The sequence below is a fragment of the Balaenoptera borealis genome (assembly GCF_965194805.1).
Source record: "Balaenoptera borealis genome assembly, chromosome: 14".
NCBI lineage: Eukaryota > Metazoa > Chordata > Mammalia > Artiodactyla > Balaenopteridae > Balaenoptera > Balaenoptera borealis.
In genome coordinates, this window is record NC_138875.1 from 64,319,170 (window position 1) to 64,345,810 (window position 26,641).

General features: G+C 54.8%; 2 protein-coding genes and 1 long non-coding RNA gene across 9 annotated transcripts; 2 read left to right on the top strand and 1 right to left on the bottom strand.

Moving 5' to 3' along the window:
* Nucleotides 1–2,171: 2,171 nt before the first annotated feature.
* On the top strand, nt 2,172–19,588 carry UFD1 (ubiquitin recognition factor in ER associated degradation 1). 2 transcript variants are annotated; one of them, XM_082354062.1, is made up of 11 exons: nt 2,172–2,304; nt 2,671–2,703; nt 5,342–5,463; nt 7,819–7,949; nt 9,925–9,997; nt 13,035–13,103; nt 13,845–13,910; nt 14,185–14,232; nt 14,846–14,934; nt 15,661–15,742; nt 18,784–19,588. In XM_082354062.1, exons 1-11 carry the CDS (start codon nt 2,184–2,186, stop codon nt 18,856–18,858), a joined length of 909 nt encoding a protein of 302 aa, XP_082210188.1. In that variant the 5' UTR covers nt 2,172–2,183; the 3' UTR covers nt 18,859–19,588. The 2 variants fall into 2 exon arrangements, with proteins under 2 accessions (XP_082210188.1, XP_082210189.1); XM_082354063.1 differs by lacking the exon at nt 18,784–19,588 and adding an exon at nt 17,708–17,976.
* Nucleotides 10,335–20,978, bottom strand: LOC309610789. Of its 2 annotated transcripts, XR_014234164.1 has the most exons (4): nt 20,838–20,978; nt 17,970–18,831; nt 13,221–13,454; nt 10,335–11,599 (listed from the first exon to the last, which is right to left on the bottom strand). It is a non-coding gene; the product is annotated as an uncharacterized lncRNA (long non-coding RNA). The 2 variants fall into 2 exon arrangements; XR_014234165.1 differs by lacking the exons at nt 10,335–11,599; nt 13,221–13,454 and adding an exon at nt 15,749–16,614.
* Nucleotides 20,979–21,021: 43 nt separating this feature from the next.
* LOC309610786 (synaptic plasticity regulator PANTS) lies at nt 21,022–26,600 on the top strand (the record flags this gene model as incomplete). 5 transcript variants are annotated; one of them, XM_082354064.1, is made up of 3 exons in its annotated part: nt 21,022–21,369; nt 21,495–21,662; nt 26,087–26,600. In XM_082354064.1, 3 exons carry the CDS (start codon nt 21,022–21,024, stop codon nt 26,312–26,314), a joined length of 744 nt encoding a protein of 247 aa, XP_082210190.1. In that variant the 3' UTR covers nt 26,315–26,600. The 5 variants fall into 5 exon arrangements, with proteins under 5 accessions (XP_082210190.1, XP_082210192.1, XP_082210193.1 ...); XM_082354066.1 differs by lacking the exon at nt 26,087–26,600 and adding an exon at nt 23,994–25,610 and having other exon boundaries at nt 21,495–21,812; XM_082354067.1 differs by lacking the exon at nt 26,087–26,600 and adding an exon at nt 23,518–25,610.
* Between the last annotated feature and the right edge of the window lie 41 nt (nt 26,601–26,641).

Consider the following 26,641-nt stretch of genomic DNA (forward strand, 5'->3'; position numbering starts at 1 on the left):
CGAGAACACGAGGTTTAGGGAGGCGCGTAGTGTAGGCCACGAACGCGGGCAGTGGGGACTTGAAGCCGGGTATGCCTGAAGAGCTGTGTCAGCACCGCGCCGGGCGCTGCCGGTGTCACGGGTTTATCGCATGCGAGTTTATCCTTAGTGTGTCAGTGTCGGGTACCCTTTCTCTCCTCAGGTTTAGCCACCTAACAGCTGAACACCTGCCGTGCGCCGGGCAGTGTGCTGGCGCCGGGGCTGTAGAGGGGACCGGGGCGGGAGGTCAGGTCCGTGGGTGGATGCGGGGCAGATTGGCACCCGCTCTTCAGTACTTTGTGTACATTTCCCTCTTTCGTGTTGCAAAGAGAAGACAGGGCTTCGATGGGGGGGGATGTAGTGAGGAGGCCCCCACTCCTCTCCCTTCTTTCGTCCAGAACGCTGCTTCTGGCCAAGATTTTGTCGAAGAGAATTCTGGTTAAAAGGAGAGGCACGGGTGTGAAAACTACTTTGCTGGCGCTCCAGGAAGTGGAGAACTATTGGAGAGTTTAAGCAGGAGCTGCATCTGCATCTGTGGAAAACAGCTGGCTCAGCTTGCTGATTTCGGAATTGCTAGTAAACTGTCTCATCAGTACCTGACTTTTCCTCTACTTAGTGTACAGTTGGAATCCAGTCAGGAAATACTCGCCTGTTTAAAAGTTTTTTAGCTTGTAAAAAAACATGTACCATAAATTTACCATTTTAACCATTTATAAGTGTACAGTTTAGTGGTGTTAAGTATATTCACGTTGTTGTGTAATGGATGTCCAGAACTTTTTGGTCTTGAAAAACTGAAACTCTGTTCCCATTAAACAATTCCCCCTCCCCCCAGCCCCTGGCAGTCATCATTCTTTTTGTCTCTGAACTTGACTAGTTACTCTAAGTACCTCATATAAGTGGAATCCTACCGTGTTTGTTCTTTTGTGTCTGTCTTATTTCACTGAGCATTATGTTCTCAGAGTTCATCACCGTTGTAGCATGTGTTGGAATTTCCTTCCTTTTTAGGGCTGAACAATATTCCATTGTGTGGATGGACATTTTCTTTATTCACTCATCTGTTGATGGGCATTTGGGTAGTTTCCAACTCTTGGCTATTGTGAAGAGCGCTGCTGTGAACCTGGGTGTACAAATATACCTTCAAGACGCTGCTTCCAATTCTTTTGGGTATATATCCTATTGTGCAATTTTATATCCTTTCTTTTTGACACGTCACAGTAATTGCAGTGCTTTGGGAAGACTCTAGATTGCTGGCAGCGTGTGTTCTGAGCCTCATCATAACCTACAACGTAAGAGCTGGGATCTTACCTTTGTGATGGCACCATGTCTAGGCTTTACTTATGAAAGGCACGGAGGGCGTGCCGTGGTGTGGCGCCACGTGAGAGCACTTTGGAGGGGTGCTAGCCCTGGCCCTGGGCAGAGCAGGGAAGGTTCCCAGAGCAAGGAAAGGGTGGTCTTGGAAGACAGGGGAAGGGGGAGGGGTGCAGACCTGGGTGCTCGCTCTTATCGCTGTTCCCTGTTTTCTGCCTGTTCCCTCTCCTGGCTTCAGGTCTCTGCAGAGAAATCCTTCCTGACCACCCACTTAAAACAGCGTTCCCAGGAGCTCTTGGTCCTTTGCCCTCTCTTGTGCTCAGAATACTGACACACAGATGGTTTTCTGTTCTTGTTTCCCTTGTCTTGAATGTCAGCTCTGCCAGGGCAGAGGTTGTAGCTCTTTTGTTAGTGATGTTTACCTGGTGCTTGGAGACCAGAACCTGGCAGATAGTGGCACTCCTAAACGGGATGAGGAGAGGAAAAGTGGTCCAGGCCAAGGGAGCAGCCCGGCAGGGTCGTGGCCATCGTAGGAGACCTGGGGGACAGGAGGCCTGGGAGATGGGGGGTGGGGGGTGAAAGAGGTGAAGGACAGGCTTGCTGGGGGCAGTTTTATACTTTAGTAAGATGCACTGTCTGAAAATGGTGGGGGCCAGGTTGGCGGGACAGACTGGACGCGCCAGCCAGCGGAAGCTGCTGTGAGGTGTGTCCTGCTCCCAGGAGGTGCTCACTGGGTGCAGGTGTGTCTTGCTCTTGAGCGTTGACACCCTGACCCACTCTAGCTGTTGACAGAAGAAACGTGCCTTAGTTCTGTGTTAACTGCAGCATCTCTTTCCTCCTTCCAGTTCTCCTTCAACATGTTCGACCACCCGATTCCCCGGGTCTTCCAGAACCGCTTCTCCACACAGTACCGCTGCTTCTCCGTGTCCATGCTCGCGGGGCCTAATGACAGGTCAGATGTGGAGAAAGGAGGGAAGAGTATGTGCTGTTTTTATTTTGAATCGTAACCTTTCCTGCCCTAGGCCTGCAGTGCTCATAGTCCTTGGCAGCTCTCATTTTGCATGTGTGACGGAGGCTAGTTACCGTCAAGATGTTGTCAAGGTGTCCTGGCTAAGGGGTGCGGGGAGGGGTCCTAATTATGATTAGATTTATGGCTGATAGCCATTTGGTTTCACCAAATAAATTATAGCTAGTAAAACTTGTTGTGAACAATCATGAAATTCCAGCTGCCCCATAGGTATCGTTTAATACTATCATTAAGCTATAACAGAAAGTGCACTTTGACTTTTGTTCTGTTGTTTTAATTTTTCTTTTCTTAATATCTCCTAAATGTTCTTTCCACAGTAATTATGCCACCCTCAGCCCTCGACCAACTCAGTAAGTACTTTCTACCTGACTTGAGAATGGAGGTGATGTGAACGTGGGCGCTGGGACCAAGCACAGACCCCTCGCCGCCCAGGCAGAGGCATCCTTCAGGGAGGCTGGTTGGGAATCGTCCCTGGAGGGTGCTCGCTGGGCTGGGAGGCCGGGGCCAGGGGGTGCTCGGCTCTGGGTCCACTCCTCTGGCCCCCCCACCCCACCCCGGGTCCTATTAGGACTAAAGGAAGGTGTGAGCGCCGGTGCTCTTCACGCTGCTGGGGCAGCCGATGCCCTTGGCTGGACGCACTGAGTTTTCCCCTAAAGGATGGTGGCAGCCCCCAAGAGGATGCTGCGCACAGGTCTTTCATCTCCCCAAGCCTCTTGCCTCAGCTCCAGCCGCAGTTCTAACCCCTCTGCCCCAGGAGCTGCTCCCCTTGCCCCATCCCACCTCTTACCAGGAGCAAGAAAGGCCCAGGTTTGAGAGATTGGCCACGCTTTTCCCCCTTTCCCCGACTCCCCACTCCCATGGGAGCAGCTCGGAGACCTCACACCCCTGGCCCCACTCCACCCGGACTAGGATGCCCCGACCATGGGCACAGTCGTTGCCTTTTGAGACTTGGGGGTCTTTTTGGTGTGGGTTCTGAGGCAGGAGATGTGGTGGCCTCTGGGCCGGGAGGGTCCACGCTCTGTGTCGGGTGCACATTGGGCAGCTCAGTAAGGGCCGGGCGCCAGCTCTGGGGTGGCTCCAGCTTGGGCTCTGCACCTTGCCCAGCCTAACTCCAGACTAGTGACTGGGCCTTTCTGAACCTTGGTGTCCTCACCTTTAAATGGGGGCATGACGCCATCTGTGGGGACTGCTCTGCGGCAGGGGTGCCTCCTGGATGGTGCCTGTGGTGTGTGTGTAAACAGCCAGGGCCCCGTGGCACCAGGCAGGGGCAGGAGGTGGCCCTTAGCCAGCAGGGCCTAACTGACGGCAGCAGTGGCTGTACCCGCAGAGGGAGGCCTTTAGCTCTGCCAGAGGGTGGGTAGAGCTGGGGACACGGCCCTCAGGCAGGCCCCTGTCGTCCCAGAGAGGGGAACAGGGCCCTGAGAGTCTGCCTCATGGGTGGAGCTGACCCAGGACTAAGACCAGGTGTGTTGGCATGTGGGTATGAGAGGAGACTGGGGAATTGGGACAGTGGGGCTTAGTTCGGTGCTGTGCAGACCTCGTAAGTCATGGAAGGAGCTGTCCAGATGAGATCTCACGGGGAGTCCTGGTTTGTAGAAAGGGTCGCTGCTCAGGGTGGAGGAGGTGAGGGGGTGCGGAAGGCTCGGGCGCCCCAAGGCACTTCTCTAAATCAAAAAAATGCAGTTTGAAAACTACTGGACTGAGGAACATGGGGAGTCTCTTCCAATGGCAAGAATCTCAGACCCTTGGTTGGAACCTGATCAGTCCATTCACCCTGACCCACCTCAGTCCACTCCATGGCTCCACAGCCGGGAGGTGCCCTGGTGACGGAGGGCCTGGCGTCCAGGCCCTTGGCCACCACTGCCAGTATCCCAGTCGCCCTTGGTGATGGGGGGACAGCCTCCCACCCAGGCTCATTATCCAATTTGCTTCTCCAGATTTTTCAGGAGATCCCGAATGGAGTCTGCCTTACCTCCTGCCACTGAGTCAACTTCTGTTGCCACGTTTGCCTAAATCTACAGGCTAAAGTTGGTCTCAGTGGTCAAGCCCCAGACCTGGGCCAGCGGCCTAGGTTGACCCCCAGCGTGGCCATTCCTGGGCTGTGTGACCCTGGGGCACGTTGCCAGACCTGTGTGCCTTAGTCCCCCATAGATAAAGGGGCAAGGACAGTACCCACCTCACTGTCCCGTGAAGGCTGAGCAAGGGCCTGGCACAAGGCAACACGGTCCTGTCGGTCTGTCTCGGACCGCTCCCCCAGGTTACTGACTCTTCTGGGTCCTCTTGCCTCGCAGCACCAGCCCCTCCTTTCTGCACCCCCTGCACTCCTGAGTCAACAGGCCTCCAGCCCCACACATGGCCCCCACCTCAGGACCCCTGGCGGGAGGGGACACACTGGGTCCCTGCTGCAAGTCCACACTGCTGACCGGTCCTGCCCGGCCTGCACCCCCCCGACTGCTCGCACAGCCGGTCCCTGTGCCCAGTCTCGCCTGGTTGCCAGCAGTTCCCGAGCCAGCCTGGCTCCCCTCCCTCTATGCCTTTGCTTGGGCTGCTTCCTCTGCCTGGACTTCCCTCTCCTGGAGGACATCCCCCAGCAGCCATCCTGGCTGCCCTGCATCCCGCCCCACCCTTCCCCGGCACGAGCATCTGGGCACGCTCTGGCTTTCTTACTGGAAACCTCTGAAGAAGGGATTTTGCCCAGCACCTGGTTGGCACTTAAACTGTTTGTGAATAAATGCACGAACACGTCACTTTTTAAAAGTGGGATTTCCGACAGTCAAAAGTATAAGCCGGTGCTGCGTTCCTGACTCAGCAATCGTTCCTGAGGTCTAGCAGGAGCGCGGGGTCTGCTGGGCGGTTAGACACCCAGGGGCTCAGTACCACGCAGGTCCCAGTGCCTGCTGGGGGAGGGGGGCACTTCCCCGGGGAGGGTCTGGGGACGGTTTCTCTCCCTGGAAGAAGCCGAGCCTCATGCCTCGCTCTTCTTTTCAGGCCGACTTAACATCACCTACCCCATGCTGTTCAAACTGACCAACAAGAACTCGGACCGCATGACGCACTGTGGCGTGCTGGAGTTTGTGGCTGACGAGGGCATCTGCTACCTCCCGCACTGGGTGAGTGGCCCCCGGCTGCCACGTGGGGCGGCAGGGACACCCTCCGCCTGTGCACAGTCCTGCCCCGCAGCAGAGGGACGTGCCTCGCCGCAAACATCACGTGCGACTGTGGACACGGTGCGCCGGGAGCTGGGGATGGCTGCTCACCTGGTGGCCTGGAACCCACAGCCATGCTGTTTTTAACTGCCATTTTCTGGGTCAGGCTTTTTTTAAAACCATGGAGCAGGAGTATTTTTCATGTGGTCTGAGTACAGAGTTTTAGATTTTTATAAGTTTTCTCACCCCTTTAGTAGTTTGTCCGCCCAGTTCTGTCAGTGTGTGTGTGTGTGTGTGTGTGTGTGTGTGTGTGTGTGTGTGTGTGTGTAGACACTTGTCTATACCTGAGTCTGTCTAAAGCACTCAGCCTCGTTGCCATGGGAATGAAGGCTCTCTGGACTTAGGCTGGTCCGATGCCATCCATGTCCAGAGGCAGGCAGAGCCGCGCCTGCACTGTAGGGTGGGGCCCGCAGCAGCCGGAAGTCCGCGGGGGCGGGGCTGGGGGGGCGGGCCCCACCACCCCCAGTGTGAGGGCCCCACAGCTGCCCTGCTCCATCCTGCGCCTGGGCATGTCCCTTTGACCTTCAGCACTGTCTTCTGTGACATCTGGCCACAGTCAGTGTTGTAGGTGCTTCGAAGGTGCCTGAGGGCCCTTGTCTTTATAAGGTCTTATGAGGAAACCCAGTGTCAAGACTGTGTAGAGAGGAGGGTCTCCAGGCAAAGGCTGGCTTGGCTCTCTCCTTCCCTCCCCCCTCAGCCCAGCCCCCACTCTCCCAGCTCTGGTATGCTCAGCGTTGGGAAACCCACAGAGGGGACTTTGTGTCCTTCTCTTCATACTCATTTATGTCGGGGTGCTTAGAGACCCCTCAGTCTGCGGGTGGAGTTGGGAACGCACCCCAAGGCCTCCCTGCCACTAGGGAGATGCTCTGAAGAGCATCCCGCCTCTCCTGCACAGCCAAGGGTCCCTGCCGCAGCCATGGCTGACCTTCTAAAGGAGTGGCCTTAACTCATATTTTGAGATTAAATATGAATAGAAGTTTGAAGGTTCCTCCTCTCCTGCAGTGGTGACCTTGCCCATTTCCCCTGGGCCATTCCCCCTCCTGAGCCTGGGTCCTTCCTGAGTGCTAAGCCCAGCTGGTGTCCTGTGCTGCTTCCTTGACCACAGGGGAACTCTTAGTCACTCCTCAAAGCCCAGACCTGACCCAGTTCCCTGCTCACGTGCCCGCACCTCGTGTCACGGGCACCAGGCCTTGTCCCACTATCTGTGGAGCGCCATGGGTGGCTGAAGTGTTGGGCAGTGACAGCTTCCCCAGGCCCCTCTGTGGCCCGTCCTTAGTGAAAGAGAAGGGGGGATACTGGGGAACACTGTTCCTGTAAGGCTTTCCCTCCAACCTGCAGACTTGGAGTTTGGCTGGACCCGTGTCCAGGCTCTCAGACCACTTTGGGCCAGAAAGCTAATTGAATCCTTTTGCCTGGAAACATCCCATCCCCAGCGAAGCCTCTGTAGGTAGCATGGAGCTGCCTGCCGTCCTCTTCCTGGGCTGGCCTTGCAGCTCTTGCCAGGAGCAGGTGGTGCCTGGGGTTTCACAGCTGCTGTTGCAGAGCCGGCTCGAGGGTCTCCCGACCCCAGTGAGTGTGTGAGCAGGTGCTTTCTTTCTGTCGGCTGAGTGGCAGGCTCCATCCAACCCTGAGCTCCAGGCAGCCCTGGTGGATGGGCAGGGAGCAGGCCCTGGTGGACGGACGAGGTCAGCTATGACTTGAAGGCCGTGGAACCTGGGTGGGTGTGTGGAGCTCCCCACGTGGCCCTTGCTAGCTGTGTACGTTTGAAGCTTTCTTTAAGAAGGTTTGAAATAAGAAAAGCAAAAAACCATTCCAGGATGCGCAGGGGTGCTCATTTCTCGGACCCCGAGCTTCAGGTCCTTGCTAGGTCCTGGCTCCCTGCACCCCGGGACCTCGGGCCCATGTTTGTCTCTCTGTCTCATTTCTCATCTGGCCTCTACCTGGCAGGGCGGCTCCACAGACGCCCTGGAGCAGACACCCAAGGCCTAGGCTGTGGGCTGTCCCTGGCAAGGCCAGCCTGCCTGGGGCTGTCATCCTCCCGCCTCCAGTGTAGCCCAGCTGGTCCTGGGGCCTTGGGAGTCAGGTGAAGTTGCGGGGGCGAGGGGGGGTGTCCCTGTGGAAACGCTCCGGCCCTGGGAGGCCTAACGCTGGCGGATGAGCCCGCATCTGCCACCCTTCCAGCGAGTGGTTTCTTCAGGCGCTCCCACTGTGGTGGCCCCGGCCGCACCCCTACTGCCTCCTGTCTTCTTCCCCCTCCAGATGATGCAGAACCTGCTGCTGGAGGAGGGGGGCCTGGTTCAGGTAGAGAGCGTCAACCTGCAGGTGGCCACATACTCCAAGTTCCAGCCCCAGAGCCCCGACTTCCTGGACATCACCAATCCCAAGGCCGTGTATCCTTCTGAAGCGGAACGTGTTCCTCTGAGCCGGGGAGGGCTGTGTGAGCTGGTGGCAGGCGACAGTGAGCCCTTGGTTGGGTCTGTGCCTGCTTTGGGGACCACACACTTGTCATGATTGACATTGTGACATGAGAACAGTGGCGTGGGGCCAGCCCGTCCACATGGCTCAGGGGCCTCACGAGCATGCTGGGCGCTCTTTGGACACTTCCCGGAGGGCAGGTGGAGCCCTTCCTCTGGGTGGCCGATGACACTGGCAAAAAGCCCAGTGTGTTCTGGTGGGAGGGCAGCTCGTCTGCCTCTCAGCTCCCCTGTGCTCAGGCATGGGGAGCCCTGTCTTAGTACGTTTTCTGTCTCTCAGCAGAGGAAAGCAAAGGCGTCAGGTCTTAGTGATTTTTTGCGTGTTCTCTGAACGTAAGCCAGCCATGTGTGTGGTCACTCCACCACCTATTTATTGTTAAAAAGGCATGCTTGTAAAAAACTCAGTTGAACAACACAGATTGTTTAAAAAAAAAAAGCTACTTCCACCCTCCCCACCTGCACCCTGTCCCCAGCCAGAGCCAGGAGCACGCTGCTGCTGCTGGCCATGTCCTGGATGCCACTGGGCTGTGTGGAGGCCTCCGCTGGCCGTGTCTGTGGACGGGCATGTCGAGCCCCCTGTGTTGGGCATACGGGGTACTGGGCGCTCTGCTCACAGCAGGTGTGGACAGTGCCCATGCCCGGGACTGGGGCCTGCCAGCCTCTGCACTGCAGCCCCTTGTATGTTCTCCAGTATGGAGTCCTTTTGCTTGTGCTGCAGCGCACACATACCAGGTTGCTTTCAGAGACAGTGTCCTTGGCACAGTTACTCGTGACCGCAGAGAAAGGGTGCCCCTTCCATGGGCCGCAGTGTGCCAGGCTCTGCTCAGGGTCTGGGTCCAGGCAGCGCAGAGCCGGCTCCGCCCTCAGGCCCTGGGGGCCGCGTCCAGCAGCTCAGGGTCACCAGGAGGAGTTGAGGGAAGGGCACCCCTGCAGCTGGCATTGCACACAGCAGGGACAAAGAGGGCGTGTACTCCAGACTCTTCACGAAGCTGCCAGCAGCCCGGGAGGCCGTTTGACCAAGAGTAGTGAATGTAGACACGGGCTTCTCTGCCCTCAGCCTCTCACCCAGGTGTGCCGTGTCTCAGTGGCACATCTGGAGCCACGTTTTGTGTTTGACCTTTGTATTTAAAACAATTCTGTAAATTGACAAGGGTGACGTGATTAAAATATTCCATTTGATTGGGCATTATTCCCTTGTCTGGGCATTTGGGTTACTCAGTTTTTAAGAACTTATTATTATTTACTATTATAAAAAGGGCTTACAGGCTACTTTTTCCTTTAAAATTTTTATTATTAAATATTTTTATTTGAAACATACCACTAAATATGGGTTATCACCCAAAAGATAGAAACAACAAAAGTAGAAATGAAAACATCTTTGCTTTTGGGAGACTTTTGAGGGGACTTATCTATGTTTTTCAATTTTTTTTTCTGCCTGTGTTCCCGTAGGATTTTTAAAATCAACTTGTTGAGGTGTAATTTACATGCAGTAAAATGTACACTTGAGCGAGTTTGACAGATGCATCCCCTGTGTATTCAGAGCTTGGCCGTCCTCCCAGAAGGGCCTTCATGCCCCTTTATGCCCATCCTCAGCCAACCCCCAGCCCCAGCAGCCTCGGCTGCCTCCCACCTCAGAGATCTGCCTTTCTCGGGGTTTGGTGGGGGTCTCAACGCTCTGTGGCTGGTTCTTCCCCAGAGTGAGGTTCACCCCATTACTGTGTGTTAGAGCTGCTTCCTTCTCGTTGCTGAGTAATGGCCACATGTCTTTGAGCCCCAGCTGGGCACATGTCTGTCCGGTACACAGTGTGACCCGATCCTCTAAATGCCTTGTGGAAACTTGTTTCAGATTTGAGGGCTCCATCTTGCTATGTTGCCTTGACAGTGTCTGCAGGTTAGAAAACGCATTGAGAAACTTTGCGTGTCTGACCACCGGGGATGTGATTGCCATCAACTACAACGAGAAGGTGAGTGTCTCAGCCTTTCGGATGCTGGGGCCCTCACAGCCGTGAACAGGAGCCTATGCTCGCTCGCTCTCTCTCTCTCTCTCTCTCTCTCTCTCTCTCTCACACACACACACAGGATCAGACGCCAGTTACTCCCAGGTGTCACGTAGGGATCCATCATGTTCTCTGACAGTTTCCTTCTGTTTGAAGCATCCGATACTAAGAATCCTACTGTTCAATTTTGTGGATTTTGAATCACACTTCTATATTTTTTCGTAAACTAAGAAATAATCTTGTTCCCTTTACCTTCGTGGGGACGTTTTAGGTATTGTCTAACTTAGCTGAATACGTTAAGCTGTTCTTTTTTTTTTTTTTTGGCTGCATTGGGTCTTCATTGCTGCGCGTGGGCTTTCTCTAGTCGCGGCGAGCAGGGGCTACTCTTTGTTGCGGTGCGCTTGCGTCTCATTGTGGTGGCTTCTCTTATTGCGGAGCACGGGCTTAGTTGCTCCGCGGCATGTGGGATCTTCCTGGACCAGGGCTCAAACCCGTGTCCCCTGCATTGACAGGCAGATTCTTAACCACTGTGCCACCAGGGAATCCCAAGCTTTCTTGATTAATTACAGGCAGCCTTAATGTCATCGTTCTTAAAATATTAAGGCAGTAAAAAATGCTGAAACAAAAATAGATGATGAAAGATATCGTTGACCTTTTTGCACTGAAAGGGAAGGTGAGTTACTCAGGTGTACATAGAATTGAAATGCACATCTGGGCTTCTGCTTTTGGAAGTACGGAAGACTAGACGCTCTGAAGGGCCCTTCTGAGAAGACTCAGCAGGCGTGTGCTGTGGGCAAATGACCACATCAGTGCATGGTGGAAGGTCTGGATCAAGGCATCCACATGAAACTGGGGCCCTTAAAGGGGCCAAAATAGATGCAGAGGTGGGTGCTGTCCTCATCCCAGGCTCTCTGAAAACAGCACCCCCAGTTTCGTTGAGCCCTCAGGGTTGCTATAGATTGAACCAGCAAAGAGGAACTCCTTATAAGACCACCAGACACCCAAAGCAAAGACAGCAAAAGCAGATTTAGGCCCCTAAGAAATCACAATTGGGACCTTCAGGTGCAAAGATAAAGTAACTAGGTAAAAAATGTTCAAAAAAATTTTTTAAATGGAATCATAAAATTTAGCAGGCAGCAAAAGTCTATCCAAAATATCCAGGATTATTTGAAAAGCAGTCAGAGGGTTAAACAACAGCCAACAAAGAATTAGCGAAGGGGAAGTTGAATCTGCAGGAGTGACTTAGGTGTCCGCACAGAGAAGCACGGCAGCAGCGTGAGCAGCTGAGGTTTGGGAGATCCTGAGAAAACCACACGTGCTCAGTGAAAACCCCAGCGGGAGAGAACAGAGGTTGGAACTACTGTGAGGAGATGAGTGGAGTTGTTCTAGAATTGGCCTACAGCCCACGCTTACAGGGAGTTTAGTGTCCACCAGGCCGGGTAGTTACAGGTGCCGAGCACCAGACATGGAGAGATGAGCAGAGAAGATCCAGCACTTAGAGAAGAACAGCACACGGCAGGCCTGTCAACAGCAAACGTTGCTTCCCCCCGGGCAGAGGAGCTCCAGAGGCTGCGAGAAAGTAACTGTCGTCAAACCTTCTTTAAAGAATAGGGTAAAATCAAAATGTATTCAGATAAAATCTGAGAGAATTTATTTACCAGTGAAACTTCACAAGCGTGTGCTTTAGGAATAAGCATTAGCCTAGAAGGAAAGAGTAGGGTGTGGGAAGAACCAATAAACCGGCAAATGTGAGGTAAATTGTGGTAAACATTGCCATTTAAATCCATAACAGTGTTTAATAAATGCAGCTTAAAAGATGGCACCTGAAACACTGGAAAAGAATAAGTCTCGAGGGTTATTTAGAATTCAGGTGTTCTCTACACTTCAGTAAAGGTAAATCAGTAAAAATACATGTTGAATATGTAAAAGTTTAAGATTACTGTTTTAGATACAGTGTGACAACACCTAGTATACCATAAATATCACAAAAGTCCTTAGCCTTAACTACGTGCAACGTAGTCTAGTATTTCTACTGTACTGTGTTCCAGTATTTTTCTTTTCTAGTTCTGGTTGCAGCGTAGTTGGTTTTATGACTCACTAGTTAGTTGCGACCTGCAGTTTGAAAACACTCTGACTGGTAAAGGTGACCACATGCCCAGGAGCCACGGACACGGATGTTCATGCCGCCTTGTCCGTGGCAGCAGAACCACTGGAGGCAGCCCGTGTTGTGTGGAGAGGTGGTGGGGCATCCACACAGCGACACACATTCATTTCTATTAGTCACTAGTGAGTAAACGTAAAGCCAGACGGGGGACATCAAGCCTTCTCACTGTACTTGGGGGACCCTCTCCCTCATGTTCAGTTTTTTCAATGGTGGGACTGTCCTGACCATTCATTATAAAAGCAAGACATACTCTAGGTAGAGAGAAAGAACCTAAAACAATGCAGGAAAAAGTCCATTCTGCCACCTTTAGTTCCTATCCTTTTGACTTTGTGCGTGTTTTACATGCATGAGATCATCCTCGACACACAGCAGCATAACTGGTTTTCAGCATCTTTTCCTGGATGCTGGCTGCCTGGGATCCCACGTGAATACACCCCACTCATGTAACCATTCTAGTGATGGGCGTCTTCGGCCTACGCTGCCATGAGCAGTGCTGGAGCAGGCGTTCTTGGAGCACTTTCTCTTTCAGTATTTAGCTAGTTATTTACTTAGAGTTAATTCTTAGAAGTGAACTTTGCTGGAATAAACACTGAATCTTTTGCAATTTGCTGCATAACTGTCTTGTCTGATTTGAATCGCTTATGAGAGGTGGTCAGCTAAGTGACAGGCATCAAGGCAGCCACCCACAGCCGCTCTTCCACAGCAAGAGGTGTGGCTGGGGAGGGTGTCATGAAGGTGAATGACGTGTGTGTGCAGGAGCTGGGTAGGGGGCTGCAGCGACACGTGTGGTGATGGATGGGCCCAGTGCTGCCACAAAACCGACTGATTTCTCTCTCCCAGATCTATGAGCTGCGGGTGATGGAGACCAAGCCTGACAGGGCTGTGTCCATCATCGAGTGTGACATGAACGTGAGTGGCCGCGGGAGGAAGGGCGGCTGGGGGCCCTGGGCGGGTGTCATGCAACCCTGGGACTCTGGGGGAACGGGGAGGAAGATGGTGCTGGAACATTGTGAGGAGGCCGCTGACCTTGTGATTGGTGGCAGGGTTGCTGCTGGTTCTGAGATGGCTAGATCCACCAGCGTCTCAGCCCTGCGAGGGGCTGAGTCTTCTTGGAGGCTGAGGAAGGTTGCTCAGCTCCGAGTAGTGGGCACGACAGCCCAGCGTGCTGGGTCTCCAGGGAAGGATGCCCAGCAGAAGGGTTCCGTTCTGTCTGGGTCTGTTTAGAGGAGTGGTTGCCGGGATCCAGGGCAGTGAAGTTGCCTGGAGGGAGAGGGTGTGGTTATGAAAGGGCACGGTCTTCCACAAGGAGGGGTCCCTCTGGTAATTGAAACTGCTCAGGATCTCGACCCGGGGGTTGGGGGGCGGGGGGTGCACCGACCTGCAGTGATGATCAAATTGTGAGAACAAAACACAAACCCGCGTGTGCGTGTAAACTGGGGACGACTGGACGAGGGCTGGGTTGTCTTTGCCGATGTTCTGCTGTGGTTTTGTAAAACGTGACCATCGGGGAAATGGGCGGACTGTACAAGGCCCCTTCTGTATCGGCTCCGACAACTGCATGTGGACCCACAGTTGTCCCAATTTAGAACAGAAAAGCCACGGAGGCTGAGTGTGGCCCTGTCTCATCGTGCTTTCTTCTTGGGGACACAGGTGGACTTCGATGCTCCACTGGGCTACAAGGAGCCGGAGAGACAAGCCCAGCATGAGGAGGCAGCCGTAAGTCGCTCCTCCGCGTCCCTCCCGAGCTCTGCATAGCTCCCCACTGCTGGTATTGGTCTTTGGAGTGCATCCCAATGTCCTGGCCGCCCAGCGGTGTTTGGCCTCCACTGGTACCGAGGCAGCCACGTTCTGCTTCCCTCCCAGCCCCGCTCCCGGGGCCCAGTGTGTACCAGCTGTTGGGGTGCGGGCACAGCAGGAGCAGTGAGGGAGCCCAAGGGAAGAGCTGGGGGCCCCACTGAGAAGCTCATCCCCGTTTTTCTGTCTCTGCCAGGAAGGCGAAGCTGACCACAGCGGCTATGCCGGGGAGCTGGGCTTCCGCGTGAGTGCCGCCATGCGACTGTCTGTCCTCCTGCCACGTTGTCTGTGACACCCTGGGAACCTCAGCTGGGAGCAGGCCTGGGGGACCCCGCACGCGTGTACCCGGCGCCTTCTCAGTCTCCAAACCCTTTTCCATCCACTTTCTCCTGGATCCTCCCAACAACTGTCAGGCAGCCCCAACTTCTTTTTAAAAATTTCTAGCCTACCGGAAAGCTGAACTAGTACAATAGACACGTATACTCTTCACGTAGATTCACCAGATATGATCACTCTTGGTTTCTCTCTAAACCGTGTCCTGCACTGTTGGAAACTCAGTTGTATGTTGACGCTCCGGCACTGCTGTCCACCCTGGAAACGGGGAGGGGCCGGTGGGCGTGGCTCAGCCCACTGCCGGGAGGCAGGTCTGCAGAGCTTAGCCGTGGGCCCAGCTGGACCTGTCACCCCTTCCTTGGCAGCTGGCGCCCCGGGGTTGAGACAGGTGGAGGCACCATCCTTGGGCCAGGAAGCTCCCCTCAGCTCCCAGCAGCCCCCAGAGGGCGTGGGCGCTGCAGTCCCGAGGTGGTTCTCTCCTACCCTTGGGGCTCAGCTCACGGCCCCCCTGCCTGCTTGTCTAGGCCTTCTCCGGCTCCGGGAATAGACTTGACGGGAAGAAGAAAGGTGTAGAGCCCAGCCCCTCCCCAATCAAGCCCGGAGACATCAAGAGGTGGGTCTGCCCTGGCTCTGCTCCGCCCGACCCAGGCCCCGCACTGGGGTAGCCTCACTCAGCTCTGGGGGCATGGGTGCCCCGCCGCCCTCCTCGGTGGGCTGGAACACAGCGTGGCAGAAGCGCATCGGTGCCCCCCCGTCATCGCCAGGCTTCTCCCCAAGACCCCCGCAGTCCAGCCCCACCGGCCCCTGATTGGATCTCTCTCCTACTTCTGACCTTTCTGGTTCCGACTTAGTAATATAATATGCCCATTTTCCTCCTTTGTGACTTCAAATAACTGATCCACTTCCCTCAGGAGGAGGCAGGAGCTGCCTCACTTAGTTGTGTTTGTATTGTTTGGTCCAGGGACTCTCAGCAGAGTCCCTCCTCTGGTGGCCTGCATGGTTGTGGCAGGGATGAGATCTGTCCCCTGTTGACCATGTGAGAGCACACGGAGAATGCCCGAAACGGGTTTGCACCCAGCCTCTTAGGGAGTGAAGTGAGTTCAGTGCATGTGTAGCCCTTGCAGGGGGGCATGTGAGGCTGGAGGACACAGACGGTGAGGTCCTGAGCCTGCAGACCCTGCCCCAGCTGCCTTCCGTTCCCTCCTGGGGGGGTGCTAGGGGGCACCTGTGGGCTGGCCTGAGGCTGGGGGGTTGGTACAGCCATGGACCAGATGGTCACAAATGGATTTTAGTCCCTTCTCCTGACACTAACATTTCTTCTGCTCTGTCTTCTTTATAGAGGAATTCCCAACTATGAATTTAAACTTGGTAAGATCACGTTCATCAGAAATTCACGTCCACTGGTCAAAAAGGTTGAAGAGGTGAGTATGTTTCACGGGTCGTGACAAGTTTCATTGGCTACTGGTGACTGAGGAGAGTCTTTCCATTCTGAATGAGGGTGTTTCTGTCATATTTTTCTGCGTTCTGGGGCCCCTCCTCTCCCCAGTGGTCCAACTGTCGAGGCTGTGCGGGCTCTGGTGTCCCCTCACGGCAGTGACCAGCAAGGTTTCAGCTCCCTGAGCCCTTGCCAGTTGTCAGGCCCCAGGCCACGTGCTCTATACTGAAATATTTAATCCCCAGGACAGTCTCGTGGGGCAGCTGCTGTGATTGTTTGCATTTCCCAGGAGTGAGCATGAGGGTGCATGGAGGTCAGGGGCAGAACTCCTGACCACTGCACGGCCACCTCAGTGCCTCCGCACTCCAGACACTGCCTCCTGCGGCCCGGGGGGCAGGGAGGGGAGGTTCCATCTTGTGGGCACTTCTCCCAGGTGCTGGAAACTTGCTCAAAAGACCCGGCACAGCCTGCCATTAGACCGCCCACCCCGCCCGGCACCCATAACTGCTGGTGGTTCTAGAACACCCCACCTCAAATCCTCGCTCTCCTCGTTGCTTTTCTCGATGCTCGGTCCCTCAGGGACCAAGGGGGTGGGGTGGTTCAGAGACTCACAGCCCCTCCTGGCTTTAACGTTCCTCAAGTTGACACCGTGTTGGCACCTTTCCATTCTCAGGAGCTGACGTGGTTCCCACCAGGCCTTTGCTTGCCCCCAGCCTGGCTGCTGGCTCAGGCCTGTGTCCTCTGGCCCTCTCGTCCTTGATTGTTGCAGGGATGGGGAGGCTGGGGTGTCCGTGAATAGACGTCCAGGGAGAGACGTGTGACTGAGGTGGGCCTTCAGGTGCGCTCACGCTGCCTGTCCTGGGGCACAGGTGACAAGGTGACGGGGACAGTGAGGCAGAGTTCTGGGAGCCCCGGAGCAGGAGGCCAAGGGCACCTGACTTGATAGACCATGGAGAGCCATGTCCCGTCCCAAGCTGGCTGTGGGGCAGCCAGGGGGCAGGACCTGGGGTGAAGGCTGAGCATCTGTCCCAGAGCACTTGGCCTCACCCCCAAGAGAAGGGATGGCATCACAGAGTCCCCAGACAGCCCTCAGCACGGCGGTAACAGTCCGCCACCCTTGGCGTCCCCTCCCCGCTCGGCTCCCACACACTGGCAGCGGGTGGGCTGGCTGCAGCTGGAGGAGCTTTCTCTGACCAGTCGAGCCCAGGCAAGGCCCCAGCCTGCTCACCCCGGAGTGAAGGCCACAGGCAGGTTTCCAGTACCAACACCCCAGTCACGGGAGATCAGAGACACCAAAGGGGCAGAAACCGCCAGGGAAATAATTGCTCCAAACGGAGGGGCCCGCGTTGGCAGGTCAGAAGGGGCCACCGAGCATCCAGCACAGTGGATGGAAACAACTCCAAACTGGGGTAAAGGAAAGACGCTAAAGCCTCCAGGAGGTGGAGATTCTACCACAGGTCATGAATGGCACCATCTTAGCCAGACACAAGCCAGGACATAGTGGAGCAGGGTCCTCAGAATTCTTTGCCCAATTCTATGAGCTGAATTGTGTCCCCCAAATTCCTGTGTTGAAGCCCTAACCCCAGCACCTCAAAATGTGATTCTATTTGGAGATAAGGCCTTTACAGAAAGGCGTTAAAAGGAGGGCACTAAGATGGGCCACGTTCCCCTCTGCGATGTGGACACAGGAAAGGCCTGAGGACAAAGCGAGAAGGCAGCCCCTGCAGGCCCCAGAGAGGGGCCTCAGGAGAGACCACACTGCCAGCACCTGGATCTCTGGCTCCGAGCCTCCAGGCTTTGAGGAGGTGAATGTCTCCCCAGGCCCCCAGCCTGTGGTGATTTGTTCTGGCATTCCTAGCAATCTAACACCAACCACCCTGTCAGTGAGCCGTGTGAGAGGAGAGGTAGGTATTCTCAGTCCCTGAAGATCTCTTCACGCACCCTTTCTCAGGAAGCTGCTGAAGACATACCCACTGAATTGAAGGAATAAGAAGTCAGAAAGCCTTAGACCCAGGAAGCAGGGCATCCCCACAGCAATGTGCAGCCCTGGGGCAGCGGCCCATCCAGGTGGGACAGCCCGAAGGTCCCAGAAGACGCACCTTCCTCAAGCGGGTGAAGTGTTCACAAGAGAAAAGCCAGGCTCCGGTGTTGACAGCAGGACAGACGGAGGGCCCTGAAGGAAGGGAAGGCTGCCTGGCTCAGCCACGACTCACCTTTGCGTGGTCACCACCATGTGAACCTTGTATGGGCCCCACTGGAAACACCAGCTGCGTTAGGCGGTGGGCCGGGTGTGGGGGGAGGGCGTGCTGGGGAGCTTGGGATCCTCTTCCACAGACAACACTTCCCCTGACTAGCAGCAAAGCTCTTGGAAAGAGGCCTGCTGTTTTCAAGGGTTCAGAAAAAAACAAGCCGTCTTTCTGCTGGTGGGAGGATAGCTTGGTAGAGTGAGAGCTGCTGAGTCACCATTTTAAAAAACCTCAAAAATAAGAGCATCCTTCTAACGAGGAGTTCAACCTCTAGGGAAAATCAAAGTTGTGTGCAGAGACATTCAGCTGCCCACCAGGGCAGCTTGAATACTGCAGATTTGGAAGTAACAGCTGATGGCAGAACTGCCTGCCCACGGAATGGAATTACTGGGAACGAGAGCAGCACACTGCCTTGAGATTGGGGAATTAAGTAGGAAAATAGTTTATGTAAGCATATATAGAACAGTGACTGGAAATGTTCTTTGGCATGGTTTTTCTTTTAGGGGGTGTATTTTATATTTTTTACATTGAAAATGTGATACCTTTGCAAAAGGATATATACTCAACCTGAGAAAAAAGGCTGTGGTAGACAGAGTTGTGATTCCATGGTTTTGTTTTCAATTCAGTAGATGATAACTTGCATTTCTATTTCAAAGACATTTCTTATTATGAATGTGGGAGTAAGGAAAATGGGCAGATGGTACATGAGTCAACAGAATAAAGCATTTCTTATTAAACTTCCAAGGAGTTTCTGAAAATGGTATTTTCTCTTCACACTCAGGATGAAGCTGGAGGCAGATTCGTCGCTTTCTCTGGAGAAGGACAGTCACTGCGTAAAAAGGGAAGAAAGCCATAGGTTGGGACCGTTGTCTGATTAGAAAATAAAATAATTGCAACATGCTGGCTTTTAGTTACTGGCTCTGACAGGGACACTGTCACTTTAGGTCTGTTTAGAGTTACCTAAGAATTACCAGGTTTCACCTGCAAGTGGACAGCCAAGACAGCAGTTTGTGTGCGTGATTTGGGGAAAGAGGAGGCTGTCTCTGAGGTCCCTTACTCATGGTCCTTGCTTTCAGCCCTCGGGGCATGCCCACAGCCTCAGCTGGAGCAGAGTTCCCTGATTCCTGCTAAAAACCAGTGAAGGGATTGAATTGCTCTAAGTTGTGGTGGTCTTTCTCTTTTTTTCATTTATCTTTTCTTTCTCCAGGTCATAGCTTAGCTGTTGCCTTTGACCTGGAAAAAAGTGGTTTAAACAGATAAGTGCTCTATAAATAGTGGTCATCTCATTACTCTGGCTGCAATTTAAGTATTTGAGAAACGGTGTTTCCATTTTTATTTTACATATTGATCCCCCACCCACCCCCCACCAAGAAACCATTCCTCAGAAGGAAAACTTGACCTGAAAGCATTTCCAACTTTGATTTCATTTGGAAATAACTGGCTCCTTAATGAATCTGTTCTACTGTAAAACAACTTTGTGGTGAAGCACAAATGTGACTATTAGAATAAATGAAAGCTAAAGGTACGTTCTTTCTCCTTGCCTACCCCCCACTCCCAGTTTTAATCTATTAAATTTTCCAAAGTTCTGCTGGCCTGTCTTTATTTTTTTTACTAGTATTACTTTAGTTTCAGGTCTTCAATTTCTATAATATGAGCTCTTTCGACATGTTAATTCAATTATTTTCCTCTCTTTGAAAACAATTCTAAATCAAGAATTTCAAATAAAAACAGGCAGTGACTAAAACCTGCATTGCCTCTAAGTGTTTGATTAGGTACCAACATGGATTGACAGTTGGGCAGGAGGAAGGCCTGCTGGCAGGGGCCCCTCTTTCCACTCTGCCCTTAGCAAAGAGCTCCTCTGGGGTCTTCTGGGGAGCATAGGGAGAAATGAGGCTCTCTGACCCCTGGGGTGGGGGTGGTCGGGCCTAGCAGGGGCTCCCCTTGTTCCTGTTGTAGGCCAAGGGGTCCATCTCTGGACAGGGCTCCCCCCAACACTCAGGAGACGACATCCCCCTGCAGGATGCCAGCCCAGGGTTCACCCACATGTCCTCAGAGAATGAGCATCAAAGGTCATTGTGATGACCAGGGCTGGGCCCTGTGGCCCAAACCCACACCCATGGCAATGGAAGTGGTTCTGGAAGGCATGAGCACTCTGTGACCTACCTGGCCCTCCACTTCAGGAGTCTTGGGTCGCTGGCAGAGGTAGACACCCTCCTTGGTGGGTGGGCAGCCTTGTTTGCAAGATCACGTTGGCTACCACATCATTCAATTACATGATGTTATGTAGTGTGCTGGCCCCTGGTTTCTGTCTTCCCTGAGCCACACCCACTGTGTATACAAGGAAAGCACTGGGCCAGGGGTGGACCCTGTTAGTGGGTCTTCTGGTGACACGGTGGGGTGCCACTTGTGGGCCTGTACCCTGGCCTGCATCCTTCCTCTCAGGCAGCATCTTCTCCAAGCTTGGTCTGTGACCCAGCGTGGCAGGACCCCTAGTGAAATTGCAGCTGTCTGGCTTGACCCGGACTCACTCCTAGGAGGCCCAGCACCCGCCTTGTAGGGGCCCCAGGGCCGGTGGCTAGGCTGGCGGCAGTTGGAGAACCACTGCAGGGGTGTCGCAGGGCGGTCCTGCGGGCCCACCAGCCTCCTGCCCTTCGCTGTCATTGCCTCGTGCGCATCGCCCCATGGAGAAACGTTGTCTCCCTGCCTTTGTACAGCCTCGACCCTAACGCGACCTCCGGACGCCCACCGCAGGTCCTGCTGTCCCCCAGGCCGTACAGCCTCCGCGCCTCTGGCCAGCCTGCGCTGTGCCCGCGCCCGTGGGCCCCCGCTTCCTACCTGGGAGTCACCCCGCCCTCGAGGGGACACAGGTGGGACCACTGCAGCCGTAGGACTGGCGTGGCGGCGCTGATTCCGGTGCGTGCTGACGAAACGAACCGATCTTTGAGATTATGAAAATAAAGCTGCTGGAAAGAACCTGCCCGAGCCGCGTGGTTCCGTCAGAAACGGCCACTGGACGTGAATGTGCAGCCGGGCGCCCGCCGGCCCGAGCGGACGCCGAGATCACCTCCGCCACGTGGCTAGCCAGCCCTGGGGACCCTGGGGGCATGCCCGGTTCAAACCGGCCTCGGCTCCGCCCCAGCCACCAGGCCCCGCCCACACAGGCCTCCAGGCCCCGCCCTCCCTCGACTGTTATTGGCTGCCAACCCGGACGTCCTGTTCAGTGGCGCGTCTCAAGGAGGTGGGCGAGGAGCTAGTGGTGAGATCTCGGGGCTCATTGGTCCCTCCGCCCGTCAGTCACGCGGCGGCCCGCGGGCTCGGGAGGCGGGTTAGGCAGTCCCGGGACATGGCGGAAGGTGGAGGCTGGCAGGTAAGTGCGGTGGGACCCGGGGACCCGCGGGGCCAGGTCGGGAGGACGGAGACCGGGTCCGTCCGTGCGGGACGGGCTGGCGCGCACCGGGTTCCCCGCTCACTCCCCCGTCCCCGTCCCCGCAGCCGCCGCGCCCGTGCGAGGCCTACCGCGCAGAGTGGGAGCTCTGCAGCAGCGCCGGCCACTTCCTGCGCCACTACTACGTCCACGGCGAGCGGCCGGCCTGCGGGCAGTGGCGGCGCGACCTGGACAGCTGCCGCGAGTGGGAGGAGCGTCGCAGCGCCGAGGCCCAGGTGACCCGACCGGGCGTGCCGAGCCCTGAAAGACCAGGAACCAGCCCGGGGGCACGAGACGCTGGGAGAGGGGGGCGGGCCTTAAAAAAGGGGTTCGATTCCAGCCTCCACGTGTGCTGGGGAGCGTGCTTTGATTTATATCCTTAAAAGGTCAGTCTGGCTGCCACGCTGAGAGAGGATATGGTGGAGGTGCTAGAGACCAGTAAGGAGGGGGTTGTGGTCCATACATTCATCAGACACTTACCACTTGGGACGCTCTTGGGGATCCAGGAGTGATGAGAACACAGCCCCTGTCCTCCCGACTCCTACATCCTAGTCTAGGATACAGCGGTGTCCTGGAGCTGATGGGGGCGTGGGTGGGGGTGGGGGGATGGAGCGAAGCTGTGAAGGCGCAGTGCTCACGGGGCGTGCGGGGGAGGGAGCCAGCAGGACTGCCAAGTGTAAAAGAAAATGACAAGTCCGAGATCAATGGAAAACGGGAGAGGTAGTTTGCAGCCTATATGGCAAGAGATTAATAACCTTTGTACATATATATATATCTTTTAAAAATAGCTGTCACATATCAGTAAGAAAAATGGGAACGATTTCAGAATAGAAAAGTAGGCAAAGGGCACACAGAAGGAATTAATTCTAAAAGAAAACCAAATAGCCTGATATATACTTAAAATGACAGTTACTGCCCAGCGGAATGTCCGTAGGGGTTTGGAGAGTCGGGGCACCTGGGCAGTGTTTGTGGAATGTCAGGTTTTCTGAGTATCTAAATGTCAAATGCATACCTTTTGATCCCACAGTTTTACTCCTGGAAGTTTATCCTAGGGAGGTAACTGGGTAACAACTGAAAGTTCAAAATGTCCATTGTGTCACCATTTGTAATAGTGCAAAGACTGAAAGTGACCTAAAGTCCAGTAATAGACATTTGGCCAGATAACGTCTTCCCCACCACGGAGAACTACACAGCCATTAAGAAAAATAGATAGTAACCTATCCCCATGTGGAAAGGTGCTCGCAGTATGTCACTTAATGAGAAAAGCAGGACGTGCACCAGCCAGGAGAAGATTATTCCTTCTTTAGGGAAATGGGTGATAGCCCTGAAATGCGGGCCTCAAATGGAATTGGGGAAGCTGTGAACTTCACCTCTGGGAGGGAGGTCTGCAGGGCTTTCATATTTACTTTGCATTTCTGATCGCTTTTTAACAAGAACAATACATTACATTTGAGACAATAGAGCTTGAGGGAAAACAGATGGAAGAGGTGAAATTCTACGTGTAAAGGGGCCAGCATAGCACCTGGCACCCCCTCAGGCCCCATCATGGTTGTGACCTGCTGCCCTGGGTTTACTGGCCTGGGTGGTGGCGCCCACTGTCTGTCGTGTGTGTGTGTGTGTGCACGTGCGTGCGTGCGTGTGTGCCCCGTCATGGTTGTGACCTGCTGCCCTGGGTTTACTGGCCTGGGTGGTGGCGCCCACTGTCTGTCGTGTGTGTGTGTGCGCGCCTGCCTGCCTGCCTGCCTGTCTCTGGCCTCTTCCCTCCTCTGGCCGCTCTTTCAGGCTCATCTCTCCTCCTGCCTCAGCCCCCAGCCCCTCTTATCTGGTGAATCTGATTAGGTCAACCAAAGGCATCAAGCCCTGGGACCCAGAAGAATTAAAAATATCCTCTAAATGGTCATCTGCACAGTAGGTTTTTCACGGTAGCTTGGAGAATGATCTAGATGTGTGTGTGGTAACCACCCCCACCCCACCCCACCCTGCACTCACCAGGGCTTGCTGGGCTGCGTTTGTCATGTGTGTGGGTGGGCACCGAGAGGAGGGAGGTACAGGGCACCCGTGAGGCCACAGGTGACCGGGTCTCCTTTGCAGCGGTCCCTACGTGAGAGCGAGCAGGCGAGAGTCCGGGCTGCACGGAAGCACGGCCTGGTGTGGGCCCCCAGGCAGAGCCCCCCTGCAGACTGGCACCTCCCTCTGCCCCAGGACAACGACCGGTGACAGGCCCAAATAGTCCAGAAGGTCCCTGGGAGCTTCCGCCTGGTGTGGGACACAGAGTCCCCGTCTCCAGCCTCGCCTGCCCCGCCACACTCAGAGCCAGTTCACCCAGCGTGCAGCTCCAGGAAGCCAGGCAACCCCACGTGTCCCTGTGGGCGGCCAACGGGCAGGCCTGGGGACAGCAGCAAGGAGAGGCTGTCCCAATGGCTGGGCTCCTCAGTTGAACACTTGAGGGGCAGCCCGGATCCGTGTGGATGCACAGGTGGCCCCGTCTGGCCCTGGTCTGGTGACGGCCACGCAGTGCTGGCCACAGGTGTCCTCCCACCGCGGCCACTCCCTCTGCTCCTCTGTAGGCGCGGGCGGCATCACCTCCTCGGCCCACAGCTCCAGGACACACAACCTTGTGTAAAGAGGGTTCCTAGACTCTTGGCTGAAGACACCCAAGCCCAAGACACATGGAATTTTGGTCTCCTTCCCTCAGAATTTCCCCTGGTCGTTTTTTGAAAATGTGGAATATATCAAAAGACATTTCACAGGTTTGATTCCAAACAGAAGCTGAAAATTAAATCCAGTTTAATTTTGAAAGGGTTAGATTTATAACCTGACGTTGTGCTGGCCAGTATTAGAATTTTGTATGCTTACACTCTTGTAGATGTTTTTAAAATATATGTATTTGAACCAACGAGAACACTAGTTCTTTAGAGGTCTCTTTATTATGGGTGAAACGATTTAGCATCTGTGCCGTGTAACAGGCCCCACCATGTGGTGCTGAGGGTCAGGCCTGCGGCATCTCAGTGCCTCCCTCACGACCTGGCCAGAGGTGGTGGTTCAACATCATTTAACTCATTCTTGGGGGCAAAATAATCCATCACTTCAGAAGGGCATACATTGAGAGTAAAATCTCCCATCATGTGTGTTTGCTCTTGTGCGCCCCAAGAGTCCTTTGTGACTGTGTACCTGTGAGTGGTGGGGTGCGCACAAAGGACTCCCGCAGCAGAGGTGAGTATAAAGAAGACCCAGGGTCCCCCCGTCGCAGGGGGGAGCCCTGGTGTGTCTGAGGCAACCAGGGTCCATCCACTGTGGCTGCGTTCACGGGCATTTCTGGCCGAGGAGGGGGAGGGAGGCTGCTACAGCTCCACCTGTGTCCTCCTTGCTCTGAAACCCAGGCAGGGAGGCCGTCTGTCTGGAATGGCAGCCGCTCCTGGTGGAGCCCCGCTCCTGCTGCTGCTGGGTTAGGGCCGTGGGCGCCTGTGGCCAGGTGCTGGCTCCATCAGGAGTCCCACAACTTCTTGGGTGCTGAGCGAGCTCCACCGCAGATGATCGTCACCCTGGAGAATGTGCCTGTGTCCACCCATGTCCACCCCTCATGTCTGCACACCCTGGGACCACAGGCTTGAAACGGACAAGTGGCCTCAGAGTCCCATGGAGTTCAGGAGACAGACATGAACGTTCAAACATCAGCTGTGAAGAAAATGGACAGTGACAAGGAAGAGCATCATCTTTCAAACTTTGGGGACAGAGCCCACAGTGATAAGCAGTTTGCATTGTGACCTGGTGCATCCTGTTACATGGAGCACTGTCACTGAGCGGGGCTTCGTGGAGCAGCACCTGCCCCCACCCTGTGAGATACTGCTGCTGGGCCTGGCTCCATTACGTGACGCCGTGAAAGGACGTAATTACAGGGATGCGAATGGTTATGGGGCCAGGGGTCAGGGACATGGGGCAGCATCCTGTGGTGCAGGACCACAGGGGTGGCTGTGCTGTGACACGTGGACACACGGATGAGCACAGCTGCATCTGGGAGCCTGGACCTACTCTGGCTGCACAGCCTATCTCTGGGTGCTGGCATGACTGGCCCTGTAAAATGTGACACTGGGGGTAGCCAGAGGAACCACACACAGCACCTCCCTGTTGATTTCCAACCTCTTGTCAATCTATAATTACTTCTAAATAAAAGGTTAAAACAGCTGGCCATGACCCACTGACATGATCATACAACCTCGTGGATGAAATCTGTAAGTTGGGAGGTGGGGGAGGCTCAGGGTCCGAGCCTAGACCTGGAGGAGGAGGCTGGAGGCTTTAGGCAGAGGCCACATGCTGATGAGGTGGGGGCAGGGTGTGATTTTCCGGGGTGGGGTAGCCAGGGCCCTCTAGGAAAATGGATAATCTGAATTCTTACTCAGGTGAAGTGTTCCGCTGGTTTGTTTGCACTGAGGTGGTGAAGAACCAAAGCCTTTCTGAGGTGGTGATGCAAGGGGTACAAGTGGACCTCCGCCTACACTGCACCCTCACTGTTAGACTGCATTATGTACCCCCAGTTCCTCCGGGGAAGGTCTAACCCCCTGCCGCTCTGAGAGATTATTTGAAGATGGATCTTTAAAGAGGTGCTTAATGTGAAATGGGGTCACGTGGGTGGGCCCTAATCCAATGACTGGTGTCCTTATAGGAAATCAGGACACAGACACAGAGGGATGATCACGTGGGTACACGAGAAGATGGCCGTCTACACGCCAAGGAGAGAGGCCTTGGGAGAAACCAGCCCTGCCAACACCTGGATCATGGGCATCCAGCCTCTGGAACTGAGAGAAATAAATGTGAGTTGTTTCAGCCCCTTGGTCTGTGGTGTTTTGATCCGGTGCCAGAGCTCACTCATACACTCCCTGCTCCAGACTAACAGCAGCCTCTGCCTGGCCAGGTGTCATGCCCTCCTGGAGGACACATGGCCTCACGCAGTGGGGTCCCTGCCGCTCGACACTCTCCTCAGCCTCCCCCATACCCCGCAGCTTGAAACCCAAAGCCAGCCCTGCCTCTCCTCCGGGTGCAGGCGACACACCGCACAGCGGCATGTCCTTCACCTCCGTTCCTGAGGTCACTTTGTGCCTCTTGCTGGTGGCATCTGCCCCACACAGTTGGAATCCTCCTTTTCACTGGAGGGCAGTGATCAATGTTTTGGCCTTCCCCTCCCCAGTACCAGGCAAAGAAGGGCAGCCTCCCCAACCCC